General features: G+C 43.4%; 2 protein-coding genes across 12 annotated transcripts in view; both read right to left on the bottom strand.

Moving 5' to 3' along the window:
- The window catches only part of magi2b (membrane associated guanylate kinase, WW and PDZ domain containing 2b), a 52,783-nt gene extending 47,452 nt beyond the window's left edge, over nt 1-5,331 (bottom strand). For 8 of the 10 annotated variants that reach the window (XM_028957640.1, XM_028957641.1, XM_028957645.1 and 5 more), the window contains exon 1: nt 4,732-5,330. In XM_028957640.1, the coding sequence (XP_028813473.1) occupies nt 4,732-5,029 (298 nt within the window). In that variant the 5' untranslated portion in view covers nt 5,030-5,330. Of the gene's footprint in view, nt 1-4,731 lie in introns of all 10 variants that reach the window. The other 2 variants (XM_028957642.1, XM_028957643.1) reach the window with 1 other exon arrangement.
- A 1,944-nt stretch (nt 5,332-7,275) lies between these two features.
- gnaia (guanine nucleotide binding protein (G protein), alpha inhibiting activity polypeptide a) lies at nt 7,276-14,482 on the bottom strand. Of its 2 annotated transcripts, none has more exons than XM_028957800.1 (9): nt 14,043-14,482; nt 11,968-12,010; nt 11,662-11,803; nt 11,086-11,243; nt 10,833-10,961; nt 10,274-10,403; nt 9,844-9,997; nt 9,164-9,372; nt 7,276-8,162 (listed from the first exon to the last, which is right to left on the bottom strand). In XM_028957800.1, exons 1-8 carry the CDS (start codon nt 14,158-14,160, stop codon nt 9,182-9,184), a joined length of 1,065 nt encoding a protein of 354 aa, XP_028813633.1. In that variant the 5' UTR covers nt 14,161-14,482; the 3' UTR covers nt 7,276-8,162; nt 9,164-9,181. The 2 variants fall into 2 exon arrangements, with proteins under 2 accessions (XP_028813633.1, XP_028813635.1); XM_028957802.1 differs by lacking the exon at nt 14,043-14,482 and adding an exon at nt 13,759-13,844.
- Nucleotides 14,483-17,124: the final 2,642 nt, after the last annotated feature.

Here is a 17,124-nt window from a genome sequence, read left to right as displayed (position 1 = left end):
TTGCACGAGGAGCTCAGAGCTGTTCGGCTCGCCGAGCTCTTGTAAACAGACTCTCTAGAGAGAGCTCAGATGAAGTGAAGGACATAAAGAGGATAAACTATTGCATGATCGATACCCCCCAATTCACTGTAACTCACTCCCACTAGAGGTCAACTTCTTCTTCTTAAGAGTGCCTGTTCCGCATTTAGACTGGTGTGTGTTCATGTCACAAAATGCTCTGGTAAATTTGCTCCAGGGAGATCATTTCGGACTTCTCATGTCTCATGTAAAACACAATGACATCAAGGGGGACATATGGTGACCAGTTATCACAATTCACATTGCAATGCACAGAACCTCCACCCTCATAGAACATAGAAATACAGATTGTGTGTTGAAGATAGGTGCGAAAACCTGCGAGATGTTCTGGAGTTGGTGTGCTGTTTCAGAAAGCATCTCTGGGACGTCCGTAATCTGTGACCTTTACAGGCACCACACAACAGATTGGTGAAATAGTGCCCAAGATGTTTCAAATGGAAATCTAAGTATTTAAGCTGCTCGTATTTTTCACAGCGCAGGAACTTTGCAGATGAGGTAACAGCTGGGCGACAGCATGACTGCGCCATCGTCACGGGTGAGGCCGATAAATGGGGACTAATGGGCATATTTGGAATTTTAGGTTAGGTTACCTCGTTTGCATTGGAACCTGTCCCACATAAAGCCCACACAGGCATGCAGAACATGTCCCAAATCTGGTCAGTTTGCATGCGAACAGGCGTAAACTGTGTAGAGTTCATCTCTGTGTGATACCATGCTTTTATTTTTAATGAGGACTATTTGAGAATCATCACAATACATAACTCACAAAATAATAATTGTGTGGTAGTAGCCTAGTGGGTAACACACTCGCCTATGAACCAGAAGACCCAGGTTCAAATCCCGCTTACTACCATTGTGTCCCTGAGCAAGACACTTAACCCTGAGTGTCTCCAGGGGGGGACTGTCCCTGTAACTACTGGTTGTAAGTCGCTCCGGATAAGGGCGTCTGATAAATGCTGTAAATGTAAGTGTAAATAACAGCGATCATGAAATAAATTGAGTGAACAGAAATGTCAAGACTTGAGGTTTTTTTTTTACTGTCATTAGCAACTCCCTCTACCTCCAAATAACTGCCCATTAAATGCCTCATTACACCTAGTTCAGTGTCTGCTGCCATGATGCCCCGGTGTCTGTGTGCCATTTCTCTGTCTCTAGAGCTTGTGCTCTACACAAATCTTTAGCTACACGCAGAATCGGCCTCGGAGTTTGGTGAGCAAGAGTGAACAGATGGTCTTTTAAATGGAGCAGAAATGGTCTATATGCGATCTGCAGAGTCCTTCTCACAGCACCTCACGTCACCGCTGATATCATTGCACTTGACATCTGCTGTCAGGAAGGCAGCATAAAGTGCAAATAGTGCAAGACATTAAACTAGTCATGACAGGAATCTGCCACTCCAGAACATAGCTTGTTGTTCGATCCTGGACGAGTAACTGAAGATTTAAGGAATGAATCTCCAAAATATTTCAGGCAAGATATCCGATCCCACAATTTACATGTTTTTTTATGTCTTGATGTCCCCTGATATCACAGTTCAAACATTTTGTCAATTCTGCACAAAGAGCCTCGAACGTTAATGGAAGCCATGGGTTGATCTGTGACAAAACGGTTGCAAAGTTGGATAACAAAGCATTTCTGTAGAAAACAAGTCCTGGCGTGTCATAACAGGTGAAACTTCTGATGATAATCATGCGCCTGCGACTGGGCCAGTGACATAACTCAAAGGCTGGTATCTAAAATGCACGTGATTCTGTACATCTGCAACAGGTCTTAAAATAAATGGTAAAGGCTGACTTCTAAATATTCATATTGCCAAGTGATGACAAGGTATTTAAACACATCTATGGCCGCTTATCATATAAACTCTATTTAGTGGCATGTAAACTGTAATGGAGTATATTATAATCAGCAGAAATAAACATATTTCTTTTGAGGTTGTGTCACTGAAACCGGAGACACGCATGCTTATTGTTGACCAGAAACGGCTTGATGGACAAAAACAGAACAAAGACAGATTATGGTTAGACTACAGGTACTCAAATGTGGCACAGGGAGGAAGAATGACGGATCAGGGCTGAGGACAATGGGACAGCTTAAAAACATAGAGACATGGGTGAGAACACCTCCAAGCCATCAGAGTTGATGAGACAGGAGAAGGAAACAAGGTGCGTGTCCAGCTTTTAGAAAATGAGAATGAGAGATGAAATTTAGATTTAAAATGAAGACCACATACAAGCTATATCTCCAGACTGATGAAGGCACTACTTTGCAACATGCAAGACACCATAGTAGGCGGCACATGTTGAGAAGATGAAACGCATATCTATGTGTAGGGGATATATTCTTGTACAGAAACTGAATAGTGTGTTTCGACTGATAAAGTGCCCAGTTCGGCTGGAAGCAGAGCATAGTTGACCTAAGATTTAGCTAGCTTACTGAACTACATTATCAAACATTATGGCTACATTATCGAACATTATGGCTACATTATCGAACATTATGGCCAATCAGTATCAATACAAATTAATCTATGTGCCAGACCACTTCGTAATTATTTAATCAAATTATATAATGATAATTATATAATTGTAATTTATTACTAAATGCAGTCAATGGATTAGAGAATTAGTCAGGCATCATGTACCAATAAAAAACATTTTTTTACACGCTCTGTGTATGAACTGTGAATGACCATAATGATACCCAAATGATTCCTTATTAAATGTACTTGAGTGCAACAGGTCTCGTTGTCCCTAAGTGGGACCTGAACTGTGATCACGACATTGGGGTATTAGCTCAGGCCACTGACTGTGGGAGTGGGATTTACTGCAACAGTGCGCTGACGGGCTTAACTCCAGTACACCAATTTACTGCAGTGCAGAAACTAAATGAAAGTCTCCTGAAAAGTGAGGCCAAGCAATGTCAAGGATTTGGCACGACCCTCAAGCAACATCAAGTCAATCATGAAGGACTGAGGAAGACCTGGCACATCTGTTAACATCCTAAATAGTTACGTTGTTCATTGTATAAAACAAACAAGCAAGCAAACAAAGGCCTTTTTGCATACTTTTTACATATACACACTGTCCGAAGCAGCTGCTGTCAGGATTTGACCAGTGAATATATGCAGAATATACAGTACAGGCCAAAAGTTTGGACACCTTCTCATTCAATGTGTTTTCTTTATTTTCATGACCATTTACATTGGTAGATTCTCACTGAAGGCATCAAAACTATGAATGAACACATGTGGAGTTATGTACTTAACAAAAAGTGGAGACCTCCACAGACACTGGACCTGAACCCAATCCAGATGGTTTGGGGTGAGCTGGACCGCAGAGTGAAGACAAAGGGGTCAACAAGTGCTAAACACCTCTGGGAACTCCTTCAAGACTGTTGGAAAACCACTTCAGGTGACGACCTCTTGAAGCTCATCGAGAGAATGCCAAGAGTGTGCAAAGCAGGAATCAGAGCAAAGAAACTAGAATATAAAACATTCAGTGAGAATCTACAAACATAAATGTTCATGAAAATAAAGAAAACACATTGAATGAGAAGATGTCCAAACGTTTGGCCTCTACTGTATAATTCTTTGTATTCATATTGTTAAAGCCCAAAAGGCATTAGACTACAGCTATTTGGTCAAAGAAGGTGACTGAGATTAGAACTGACAGAGCATTCTGCAGCAAAATGCAGCAAGCAAACCACCAGCAAACAAAGACTAAAACAGTTAAATGAACGTGCGCAGCACTAAATGTGTCCTCTGCTTTTAACCATCACCCTTGGTGAGCAGTGGGCAGCCATGACAGGTGCCCGGTGAGCGGTGTGTGGGGACGGTGCTTTGCTCAGTGGCACCTTTGGCGGTCCGAGATTCGGCAACATCTGTGGGCACATGATCAATCCTTCTATCTAGTGCAGAAGGATGAAGACCATAATATTAAGTCATATGCGGTTATTTTGCCACATTTATATTATTTCTGATGCAATATTAAGTAGCTTGGAGCATGTTTAGTTGACTTTCAAACCATGGGCATTTGATTTTTTTTAAAAAATCTGTCCGTTTGATGGTTCACAGTCCGCCGATACGCTGGTTGACAGATATGGGTCATCACTACCAAGCCCGGCGCTTCACATGCCAGCAACCCAATCACTAGGGCTGCTGGTTACGACCTAAAAATGACACCAGGCGTTCACAGGTCTCGGTTGCCAACAAAAACAAGCCAATGTCCCCAAACTGGCAGAAACCGGTCCAACGCGGAGAAGACGGGGGTGCCGGTGCGCGGCACAATGAGACGTGTCCTCTGCCTTTAACCCATCACCCCTGGTGAGCAGTGGGCAGCCATGACAGGCGCCCGGGGAGCAGCGCGTGGGTCCTGGTGACCAAGTGGGCCGACCCACGCCGATGAAACATGAATGAACACCAACACTTGCGACGTGGACAGGGGGCCCAGCAGCCTGCATCCCGTCCCATCCCATCCCATCCCATCCCGCCGTAGCCAGGGCAACGGGGGCCGTTCCCAACCCCACTGACATTCTCTACATCTGCACCGGAGAGGAAGGGGGCACCCAGAATTCGTCGCCAACGTCGCACGTAAACGCCTGCGCGTCGCGTCGCGTCCCTGGGTGGGTGCAGAGCCGCGATGTTTACCTCACCTTGCCTCACACACTTCAGGCGGACGGGGTCCTTGCAGTGCTTGATCACGGCGTGCACGTCCCGGATGGTGAGCCCGGCCACCGGCGTGTCGTTGACCTCCAGCAGCAGCTCGTCCTGGGACAGCTTGCCGCTCTGGACGGCCGCCCTGCCCTGCCTCACCTCCCCGAAATACGCGAACTGGCCATTCTCCGCGCCCCCCTTCAGCTCGAAGCCCAGCTCGCCTTCCTTGCTCCTGGAGAGGACCGTCTCGTGGACTTTGTTGGTCCAGTGGTTCTTCTTCTTCAGGCTCTTTGACATCGCTGGCGGGGGAGGGAGGGAGAGAGAGAAAAGAAAAAAGAAAAAGAGAAGGGAGCTACGCGAATGCGCCCATGGGACCGCCGCTCACCCCCCCGCCGCCGCCGCCGCCGCCTACACGCTCCTCCGCGGGCGCAGTGTCCATGTAGCACGCAGCAGCGCAGCGGAGCTCGGGCGTGGAGGAGCGGTCTCTCACACACACACACACACACACACACACACATACACATACACACACATACACACACGCAGCGCCTGGCGCCTGACCCGGATGTGATGTCTGGAGGAAGGCGTGGGGGTCGGGCGTCGCGGAGCGGGATGGGGAGCGATTCCGCTTCCGTCGTGAACGACTGAGATTTGTGCTGACGTGCAGGAGGGAGGTGGAATTAGGACGTATGAGAACATCTGGGTTCTACGCGCCTCGAGCCATATTGAAGTGAAAGCGATGTGATTGTCATTGTGATGCACTGCAGCACAGTGCACGACGACACAACGAAATGTGTCACCCTTGGTGACAGTCGTGGGGACGGTGCTTTGAGGGATTCAAACCGGCAACCTTCTGATTAGGGGGGGTCGCTTCCTTAACCACCGGGCCACCCACCGCCCAGCTGAAGTTGAAGACATGTGGATGTGATGGGATTCTCATTGTGATGCACAGCGGTTCGGGGACTCGAACCCAGAACCTTACGATTGCGGTTCCACTTCCTCACCCGCCGGGCCGGTGTGGTATTTATGTGGATGTTCGTTTGATCCCGACTGCTGTGTGAACAAGGAGATCAACTGTAACCCAGGCCTGCCCGGTGACACCGGGGCATGCACAGGAGCAGCCATAGAGAATGCTGACGGACATTTAACATAATTAAGGACACCAGATGACATATTCATGTGGTGTAGTCTAGTGGGTAACACACTCGCCTATGAACCAGAAGACCCGGGTTCGAATCCCACTCACTACCATTGTGTCCCTGAGCAAGACACTTAACCCTGAGTTGCTCCAGGGGGGGACTGTCCCTGTAACTACTGGTTGTAAGTCGCTCTGGATAAGAAGGGCGTCTGATAAATGCTGTAAATGTAAATGTATTCATAAACCAGCCAATGATGGCGGTGGTGTGATTTGGTGACAAAAACTACACTCTGGTCTCATCATTAGGAAGGGCTCATTGGTGCTTTAAGACGTCCACCATTGAAATCTCTCGTTTGGTTCACTCGTTCATTCGAGAAAAATAAATGTAGGAAAGCTTGAAAAAACCCTTTTCTGTCATATTTTGACTCAACAGTCTCGACCAATTTTATCACAGTTTTAGAGACTCACTTTCTTCCTTTAGCTCGTCCCACCATAATATTAAACCTGGGCCAGAATGGAGCGTCGTACGCACGTGGAGGTGGAACTATATTTAGTTTTAATTACGCTGGAGAGCGCAGCGTTGCAGTTGTGTGTGATGTATAGGGCTCCTTGGAAATGGACCAGTTGCATCTGGAGAGACCCATAGCATTTACTCATTTAAAGTGCTTTGTGAAAGTGAAGGGATTGTCACGGTGAGGTACGCGGTGCATACAACGAAACGTGCCCTCCGCATTTAACCCGTCGCCGTTTAGTGAGCATTCCGATTGTGAGTCCAGTTCCTTACTAGCAACACCACAGCCATCCCCATCAGTTATGGGACATGGATTCTGCATGAACTGCTTTCCAATGCTTAAGCGGTCAGAAGTGGACAATCGTCTTATCAAAAAATGTAAATTTGAATAATCAATAAAGTCAACAAAAAGAAACAACCGGTCCGTGCACCGCTGGGAAATGTGTGAGTTACGGTAGTCCAGCATGGAGTTAAAAGGACACAACACTAAATAAACAAGCTGTGAAATACACCTAATTGTACCGGGAGTATTCAGTGTGAAATGGAGCATAGCGTAGCGCTGTTATTACTGTATCGTACAGTAGCTAATTCATACGACTGGTCAATTGACTTGATTTAGAGGGCCCACTAGTTCGGAGTGATAGTAGAAACTGTGATTTTGACTAATCGCCATGGCAAATTCATGGCAGCCCCTTATGTCTAAATAAAACCCTCTACAATAACCAGTGTTCGCAAAAAGGAGACAAGGTGCTATTGATAATCCTGGAATATTTATTGTAAAAAAAAAAAGAAAAATAATCCATATTGCAAAAAGTTTGTTTTTTTTTGTGAGAGAAGATGAGAAAATATACACACATTTCAGAAGAAAAAGTAAAAACTCTTATTGGGCAATTGTTGCAGCCACAGCATTATTTTATTAGCAAAATGGTAAAACACTAATGAACTCATTTCCACATACAATGATTGTGAACATGACATCTAATGCAGATCTTAACACTAAAATTAGTCCTACATGATTTTTTCGCACTGACTAAAGGAAAAAGAATCTAAAGGTTTGTGTTTTTTTTTTTTTGCTCCAGAAGGAATTACAATTTACAGTCTCCCAGAGCCTAGGGCTTATTGTTGGTTGAAATATCATTGGTCCTTCCTACACCAACAAGAGCTTCAATCAATCTAGCATTTCCAGTAATCTGTCTCTGAAATCTGTAAATGAAGACGGATATGAACCAAGACAAGTACACAGGAGAAGGCCATAAAAATAGTCCCTTATAACTCAACAGAAGATAATTAAATATTAACAATGTCCCTTTTATAAGGAGGAAGAAAAAAAAAAAAAAAAAAAAAAAAAAAAAAAGTGTACCTATTTGAAAGTTGCAGTACAAAGGACACCAGGATATCAACTGTACCGCTGAAAAGTGGAAATGTGCACAGAGTAATGAAATGATGGAAGTGATTAAATCAAAATTCACCAGTTAAGTAGGAAAAAAAACAATAAACTAAAGGGATGATGATTAGCTGTTATGTGAGACAGAGGTACCGTGAAACTACAGACGGTATTATTTAGCCCAGAAGCCCTCAGGACTAATCCTTAAAAAAAGTAAAAAATATTTTTAAAGTAATTCAAGAACAGTTAGAGTTGTACAAATATTTTACACATTTGTTTCTGTATTATCTTTAAAATGTTCTGAGGACAGGGCATAAATAAAACAGTTATTCTACAGTATTCTCATGACAGACCTTGCAGTCCTCCCAGGATTTCATGGCGAACGCTTCTTGTGTCACTGTGTAAAGAGAATACTAAAATTAGCAGTATTAATAAAAAAAAATCTACTATATGACTTTAGCACATAGAGCCACTAAGCCCAAATAATAGCAAAGAAACATACAAGGTGTAGGACTCCACATTAGTTATATTGGTCATTTATATACTATAATAATCAGTAAATCACCCAACTTTCAGTGTTAAACGCATTTTGCATTATTTGGTCTAGCGGGAAGGAAGTAGACTTGTAATCGGAAGGTTGCCGGTTCGAATCTAATGCCGCCAAGGTCCCACTGCTCACTAATGGTGATTGGTTAAATGCAGAGGACACATTTTGTTGTGTCATTGTGTGCTGTGCTTGCTGTGTACCACAATGACAATCACTTCACATTCACTTAATAATTATGTACAAGCTGTGTACAAAGCTCCTTTTTCATTCTATAAAGAGCAGTATGCTACAATAAAAAAAAAAATACCACAATGTATACTCTAGGGTTTTTAAAAATGATCGGAGTGGATTGATGTTTACTCCTGTCTATATCATTTGCGCACAACAGACACATACCAACTCCCCAAATAACATTTATTTACTTACATCGCCTCTTATTTTGGGGAAAAAAATAGCCCATGCACAGTTATGACATCAGTCTCTCTAACCAGCAAAGTCCCAGTTTGGTAGGAACTAATTTAATTGCATACAACATCAGTCCCCACTGCATTTTGAGCAGTGACTGAATTAATTAAACAAACTAGGTATAATCACAACAATGCACTCAATGTCTAGTATACTGTGAAATATAGTGCCATTGTTTACCAGTACAGCCTCATGATTTATTGTATTTTATATGGACATTGTTTTGTCATTTGCTCAGCACTTCAGTAAATTTCACATCAAAGATGACAATAGCACTAAATTGATTATTTAATAGGCATGAGTATTTTTACTCATTTGTTCCAGAGTAACAGAGACTTAAAAACAACATGAGCTCTAATTTTCATAAAGCATAACTAAGCACCAACCTGAAAAGATGACATTCTCTAAAAGAGGCCACAGTCCTTCAGATTATTCTTGATAATGACATCGGTAACAGCATCAAAAACAAACTGCACATTCTTGGTGTCTGTGGCACAGGTAAAGTGGGTGTAGATCTCTTTGGTGTCCTTCCTCTTATTTAGGTCCTCAAACTGACACTGGATGTATGCAGCTGCCTCCTCGTACGTGTTTGCGCCTTGAAGCGAAAGTACAAATACACAATTTATGGTCAGTGGCATCCAAAGGATCTGGAAAATGGTGGCGCCATTTTACAAAACAAATTACTGTTGAGGTTTCTGATGTCTTAACACTTTCACACATTCTTCAGTACTGGTTTGGGCAACTAACAATATTTCTTAGATTAATCTTGCACACCAGTCCTGAACATATGATCTATAAGCAACAATTAACAACCAGAATTAATTCCAATTGATGTGCAGAAAACTGTGCATAACAGGTGCAAACTTTATAATAGTGCAAGAATTAAAAAATTAAACAAGGCATGTTCCAGCCAGCTTTGTCTGACATGGCTTTATGCTGGAAGGAGTGCTGCTCAGTGATTGATTGATTACTGTGTCAATCACTGTTTTACAAAAGGTCAATTTCCTTTGACAACAATCATGTCTAACTATATAAAATTCAAAAACAAATCCATCCAAGCTCTTACCGGAGTATTCAGGGTAGCAGATGGTAAGGGGACTCCTCTTGATCTTCTCCTCAAACAAGTCCTTTTTGTTCAAAAACAGGATGATGGAGGTATCCGTGAACCATTTGTTGTTGCAGATGCTATCAAACAGCTTCATGCTTTCATGCATGCGGTTCTGGAATATAAAAAAAAAAATAATAATAAAAAAATTATTACAAGAGCATATATCATTACAGCACCACAACTGACAATTCTAACAACATCCTGAAGACATATAAAACGGAATCAGAATCATGTATGCAAACACACAAAAGGAAATTGTTTGTGGTCATTGGCATTGCGCAAGCAACACAGTATAATATACAGTAGAGAGAAAAGAAACATGGCAGAAGGACATGGAAGACCCAAGATGAAAGACCCTCAATGATCACAGCCGATCACCATTCCTTACCATTTCCTCATCCTCAGCTAAGACCAGGTCATAGTCACTTAGTGAAACACAAAAGATGATGGCAGTCACCCCCTCAAAACAATGAATCCACTTCTTCCGTTCTGATCTCTGGCCACCTACATCAAACATTCTGAGGAAAGCAGAAGTCACAATTAAAATTTCCTACAAAGCAAATACAGGCTCTACTTAACACCACTTGTCAGAGTTCTGGCCGTACGCTATTCGTAAGAATCACATTGGCTCCTCCAACACAGTATGTATATATAGATGCATACACACACACACACACACACATATATATACAATAATTCGAAATATTCCATAGACAGAAACTCAAATCCACAAATGAACGTGACGCTCACATAATGGAAGCAATGCACTACATGCAAATGCATGTACCCATGAAAAATCATCTTTGGACAAATGCAAATGTGATTCAGGGACTACTTCATGCATGTCCCTTTATGCAGCCACTAGCGCTCAAATCCTCCAGTCTCTGGACTCCAGTCAGGCATTTAGATGGCCTGGGGAATGGGGTTGTGTGCCGAAAACAGCTCACTTGAAATGTAGATCCTTAAAGGTGAAGTGTGTCTCCACAATCCCAGTGGTCTTGACTCTGGTTCGCAGCACATCCTGCTGGGTGGGGATGTAGGATCCGCTGGCTATCCTATCTAAATCATTCAGATAACTAGACAGAGTGAGAAAGAGAGAGAATGGATGAATTAATTTTTTGGTTTTGCATATTCATGCCTGATTGTACGTGTTTGTTTCTTGCAATACATTTCATTGTCTTCGTTGAAGAAATAACTCACTAGGAGGCAGAGTCATTAAGTTGATACTCTCTGGAGCGGCTGAAGCAGGCCTGGACGCCACCATCTTTCCAGAGACGCTGGATGATCCCCGCCAAATCGCTAGTCATGTAGCCCTCCTCTGCCGAACCAGCCAGCATAAAAAGCTGCCGTGCATCATCCTGAGCAATAGAAAGCACAACCATGTTAACAGCATGCAAGGCAAAAAATACAAAATAGAATCTTTTTTTTTTTTTTTCTTATTGTACGATTGTGAAAACATTCCAAAATATTTTTTTAACAACCATTCATTCTTGTCAATTAATTGAGGGCCAATATCCACTTATTTCCGGGGGGCAGTGGTGGCCTAGCGGTTAAGTCATTGTTTCACAATGACAATCACTTCACTTTCACTTTTACATGAATTTATCACAGACTAATGCAGACTAGATTAACCTGGTCCCATTACACTTTATTACTATGTAAAGGCAGGGCTTTAATATCGAGGGACTACATCAGTTAACCATTACACATGACATGATAACGATCATTAACAGTTTTTCATAAACGTCGTGGTCTGGAAAGTCCAGTAATACTCACTGCACGGGCTGGGTCAGCAAAGTCGATCTTCAGGCGTCCCATTGCCCGTATGATGGCAATAATAGACTGGATGGTGTTGCTGTATACCACTGCTTTGTACTGTTTACACTCTTCCTCTGAGTAGCCAGCCTCATGAATGATCCTGGGAAATGCATTAATAATGTAATGAGCCTGGAATATGATCCATGCAGGAGAGTCATTCAAAATGCTAATTGTGATCTAATGTTAAAAGGTCCAGTGACTAAATATTAAATATTAAAACTAATGTGTGTCTGTGTGTGTGTGTCATGTTGTTCTCAGACTTACTTCATCTGTTTCACAATGGTACTTTTTCCTGACTCACCAGCACCTGAAAAACAAAACCACAACAAATATATCACATTTATTACGATTGGACTATGGGCTAAAATGTATGATAATTTTAAAATGCAATGTTAGTGCTCCACACTAAACCTCTCTTCATGAATATTAATGCCAATTAAATGGCAATTGCTTTCATGCCAGGAACTGTACAGGGAGTGTTTCTGATGGCTACTGGGAGGGAATGTGCACAATTATGTAAAATGAGGAAATGAGTTTTAAACAGTGAGAACCAATGAAATTTAGGCAAAGTAAAACTATAAATTCACTTTTTTTTTATTGAATATCTCCCTATATCATTGATTAAAAACAGGAATCCATTCTGGGGAATAAATGGTACCCTGCTTATCAGTTTCATGTAGAACATAAAGTATTATTATTTTTCATTAAAATCAGGCTTAACAGGCTAATGAAAAGGTCACAACATCATGAGTCTGGCAAGAGGCGCCAGCAATCTCTGCCTGCAAGCTGAACCGCATGGGTATTAAACTAATTGGATTTGATCACCACAACAAGATTTAGGTGGCTCAGGTGGATAACAAGACAGATTTCTATTCAAGTCAAAAGGCGAAGGATGTCAATGGTCTAATTGAGGATGGGGCAATAAATTGATTCTGCAGTGAGCTTCTTTTGATATCAATTTCATCTCGTTGTGTTCAGTGCCTAAACGTCCATGAGTGAAGGCCTATTTTTGCAGTAAAAGGAAAAACAAGGAATTTGTGTGTTATTTCAAGACCAAACGGTGCTTTTAAAATTGTACATAAACGATATTAATTTCTTAATTTACACATAGCATGAACTCTTTCAGAGGTGACAGAAGAATTGCATCAAGCATTCCTGTGAATTGTGATGTAATCATTAACATTTTGTTTTTACTGTATTGGAACATACATGCTTGTTTGTTTGTTTTTTTATTCCCCACAAAATACATCGGAAAAAAAATTGGTGTTTTGCATTTGCGGTCTAGGCAGGAACAAAAAAAAAAAAAGTGGAAGACAAAACATTTGGATATTTTTATATTCAGGGTCAGAACAGCATTTTGTATCTGACAGTTGTACCTGCCTTAAGGTTTGCATGGAAAGGCCTCAATGACACCCATTTGATCCTAAAACCCACCTTAATTAGAAAACTAATTAGAGGCAAACCACGCGTTCTGTACATGCACAGTGGTGCGTCTAGATGTCTAACGTGGCTTACAAGTATTTATTTTTATATTCAAAAGCCGTTTGTTTTGTTTTGTTGATTCCTTCCCGAGTCCCACTTGCCACACAGCAGCACTCGCGTCCTTTCAATTATCCATTTGCACCGAGAAGCGCTGCTCCCCGGAGGCTCCGGCGCCGAACCTCGCAGGACGCGCACACGCGGCGTGATGAGCCTCCCTCGGCGCTCCGCCGGGGCAACGCGCACGCCGCTAAACGGGCCTCGGGGAGCCCCGCTTCACACACCCCGGCCCCGGGCGGCCGAACGCGCGGAAACAGGCCAAGTTCACGGTCGCCGCGCCGGCGTTGCGTCGAGCCGGGGCTCCGAGCTGTTCGGCGTCCGGAGCCCCTTCACTCAGCCACCACCACCCCTCCCGCCCGTAAACAAACTACCCGTTAGCCAACTTTGGCTAATTAGGGCCGTAAAAAAAAAAAAAAAAAAAACTCCAGCTGCGGACAGGGAGTGTTCGGACACCGACGAAAATAACCCCGATCGGTTAGCCCGACGTACGTTGAGAGTTTTTTAAAAATCTCTTACGTCACTCGGCGCTAACTTGTTAGCTCGGTTAGCAGCCCCGCTGACCAGCGTCACTTTGTTCGCGACTCCACAAGCAGATTCGCGGAACGGAGTTTGGGGGTGGGGGAATCCCCGGTAGCTGCTTCTTTTTTTTGCGGGGGGGGGGGATTATTTGGCGTAAAATCCGAAGTTATTTTGGTGCGGCGAGAGGAGAGCGGGCAGAAGTGAAGTGCGTGGATGCAGCAGGTCGCGGCGGGTTTTTTCCCCCCCTCTTCCCCTCTCGGCGGCCGCTGGCCGCGTCTTACCGAGAAGCAGCAGCTTCACCTCCCTCGCCGCTTTCTCCCCGTCGTCCCGCAGATTCCTGTCGATCATCTTACTCCGCTCCTGGGCGACCTTGTCTTCTGAGCTCAGCGTGCACCCCATTTTTTTTATTTCTTCCCCTCGGAGCGATGCGAAGTAAGAAGCTAGAGCAACATGTAACACGCAGGTCCCGAAATCAAAACCACTCGGGGAACCGCACGTCCCCCTCTTTCTTCAAATGCTTTAAAAAAAAAAAAAAAAAAGGCGCAGGGAACTCGAGCGGATTGTCGGGAGTGCGAGGCGGACTACGCGCTCGTCCCATTCATAATTCGCCCGTGATGGCGCTGCTCCAGTACTCCACCCAGCACAGGCGCTAGCAGCTCGGCCAGTGCGCGCCGCCGCTTCCTGTTCTTTTCACGCTCAAATACATCATGCGCGTTCACGCGGGCGCGGCCGCGCGCACACATCCGTCTTCCGACGTGTGGCAACTGCGCCCTGGAACTTCCATTTCTACACACCACGACGGCCGAATATGCAATGCGTGGATAGGAGTCCTTTTTTTTATTGAAGGATGTGACGGTGTGAGGCCCAAAGGGCCGAGCAAACGAAGCCAACGCGAGAACATACAGTACAGGCCAAAAGTTTGGACACCTTCTCATTCAATGTGACCGTTTACATTGGTAGATTCTCATTGAAGGCATCAAAACTATGAATGAACACATGTGGAGTTATGTACTTAACAAAAAGTGGAGACCTGTCCTCCACAGTCACCGGACCTGAACCCAGTCCAGATGGTTTGGGGTGAGCTGGACCGCAGAGTGAAGGCAAAGGGGCCAACAAGTGCTAAACACCTCTGGGAACTCCTTCAAGACTGTTGGAAAAGCATTTCAGGTGACGACCTGTTGAAGCTCATCGAGAGAATGCCAAGAGTGTACAAACCAGTAATCAGAGCAAATGGTGGAAACTAGAATATAAAACATGTTTTCAGTTATTTCACCTTTTTTTTTGTTAAGTACATAACTCCACATGTGTTCATTCATAGTTTTGATGCCTTCAGTGAGAATCTACCAACATAAATGGTCATGAAAAGAAAGAAAACACATTGAATGAGAAGGCGTGTGGTGGCCTAGCGGTTAAGGAAGCGGCCCCGTAATCAGAAGGTTGCAGGTTCGAATCCCGATCCGCCAAGGTACCACTGAGGTGCCACTGAGCAAAGCACCGTCCCCACACACTGCTCCCCGGGCGCCGGTCATGGCTGCCCACTGCTCACTCAGGGTGATGGGTTAAATGCAGAGGACAAATTTCACTGTGTGCACTGTGTGCACTGTGTGCTGTGCTGCTGTGTATCACATGTGACAATCACTTCACTTTAACTTTAAACTTATGGCCTCTACTGTACTTTACCCATAAATGGCTATGCGATTAGTCCTTCTTGGTTGTATGGGATATGGTTTTCAGTTTTGTTGGGGTTTTGCTTCAGAAAATCCACAGGAATTGCTGCAGGCCATGCCTGAGCTACACATTAAGGTCACTCATTAATCACTCGACTGAAAAATGTCTACACAATACAAAGTCTAATTGCCAACAATGTACATTGAACAATGACATGGTGTTTGAAATACAAACTGTATAGCAAAAAGTACACAAGAGTCTACAAAAAATATACACATACTCTAATGCTCTAATGACTGAAAAAAATTGTGATTAAATCATATCGCTCATATTTTATATAACAACCCAGAATAACAACCCAGAACTTGAAATGGAGAACAAATTAAACCTGTTAAGAGGAAGAATTAGTTTCGACTAGTTCTAAATCAAAAAGGACACACACTTGGACTGGACCAGCAAAATGTTCTTGGAATTGTGCAAAACACAGTAATTGAATTTTTTTTGTTGCACTGAACTTGCAAAACCCACAATACTGCAGGGCTCAAGTTGTGCAGCATTCATTTGCATGGCTAAGATGCTGAGTTTGTTTGGTTTTTAAACAGTTAGCTCAGGAGTCAACTCAAGTAGCAGCAATATAATGTTCGGTGGGATGATTTGCACAGATTTAACCATCTATGTCATCACCGGACATTTCTGCTGGTCAGTGACAGTGTACGAAAAAATGGAATGTGTGATCACTGCTGGAAACAGCATGTTCTTATAAGAGCCCCTTATATTTGGAACAACCTTCCAAGGAATATTCGGGCGTCAGACATAGCTTCAACATTTAAATCCTACTTAAACAGTCAAGCTTTTACCAACACTCCCCTCACCATTAGTAATGCTGCAGTAGTTAGTGCTGCAGGAAATGTTTCTAACTAATTTAATATGAACACAGCCTTCCATTCTCTTTATCCCTGACTATTCATTCACATGTGGATGGTAAATCTCTCCCTGAGAGCATCCTGGTGCGGAGTGATCACATGGCATCGGTGACCTCTATGGATTTCCCTGTTTAGCCCTACCACTTGTCATCCTCTGGAACTCTACTATACTACCTCAATACTACACCATAATACATAACTGGACTGCAATGAGCCGTCTATGCCGCCATTTCCTGGATGTGGCTCTCTCAACAACCCAAGGTAATCCAGCACTGACCAGAGGAGGATGGGTTCCCCTTTCTGAGCCTTGGTCCCTCTCAAGATATCTTTTAGCACTGTATAAATAATAATAGATTGGATGTAAGTGGAGAATCCATACTTTGCTAAATGCATCCTCATCATGTAGGTCCCACATAAGTATTAACACAGTATCAGTTTCCATGAATATACTGGAAATTATATTTAACATATGCATATTTCACCATCTTATTCTTCTTCATGCTAATTAGTCACAAATGGCTGGTTATTTAAAGCAAGCAAAGTGGCACTTATGGAAACAAAAATGAACTATTAGCTCACGTATTAGTCATGTAATTATTATGCTGCGCTAGAGTCAGGAGCTTTATGAGAGATATGGTTGTCCTGGAAGCCAGAGGCTAGCACACACCTGTGAGGAAATTCAAATTCGTTGACCCCTGGAGAGCCTCAGGGGTGTGCCCTAATCACAGGGAACATGCTCACGCACACTGGCAGAGGAGATATGGTCACAATC

This window comes from Denticeps clupeoides, chromosome 17 (genome assembly GCF_900700375.1).
Source record: "Denticeps clupeoides chromosome 17, fDenClu1.1, whole genome shotgun sequence".
NCBI classification, from domain to species: Eukaryota; Metazoa; Chordata; class Actinopteri; order Clupeiformes; family Denticipitidae; genus Denticeps; species Denticeps clupeoides.
Note: the sequence above shows the minus strand (reverse complement) of the source record. Positions and strands in the feature narration are given on the sequence as shown.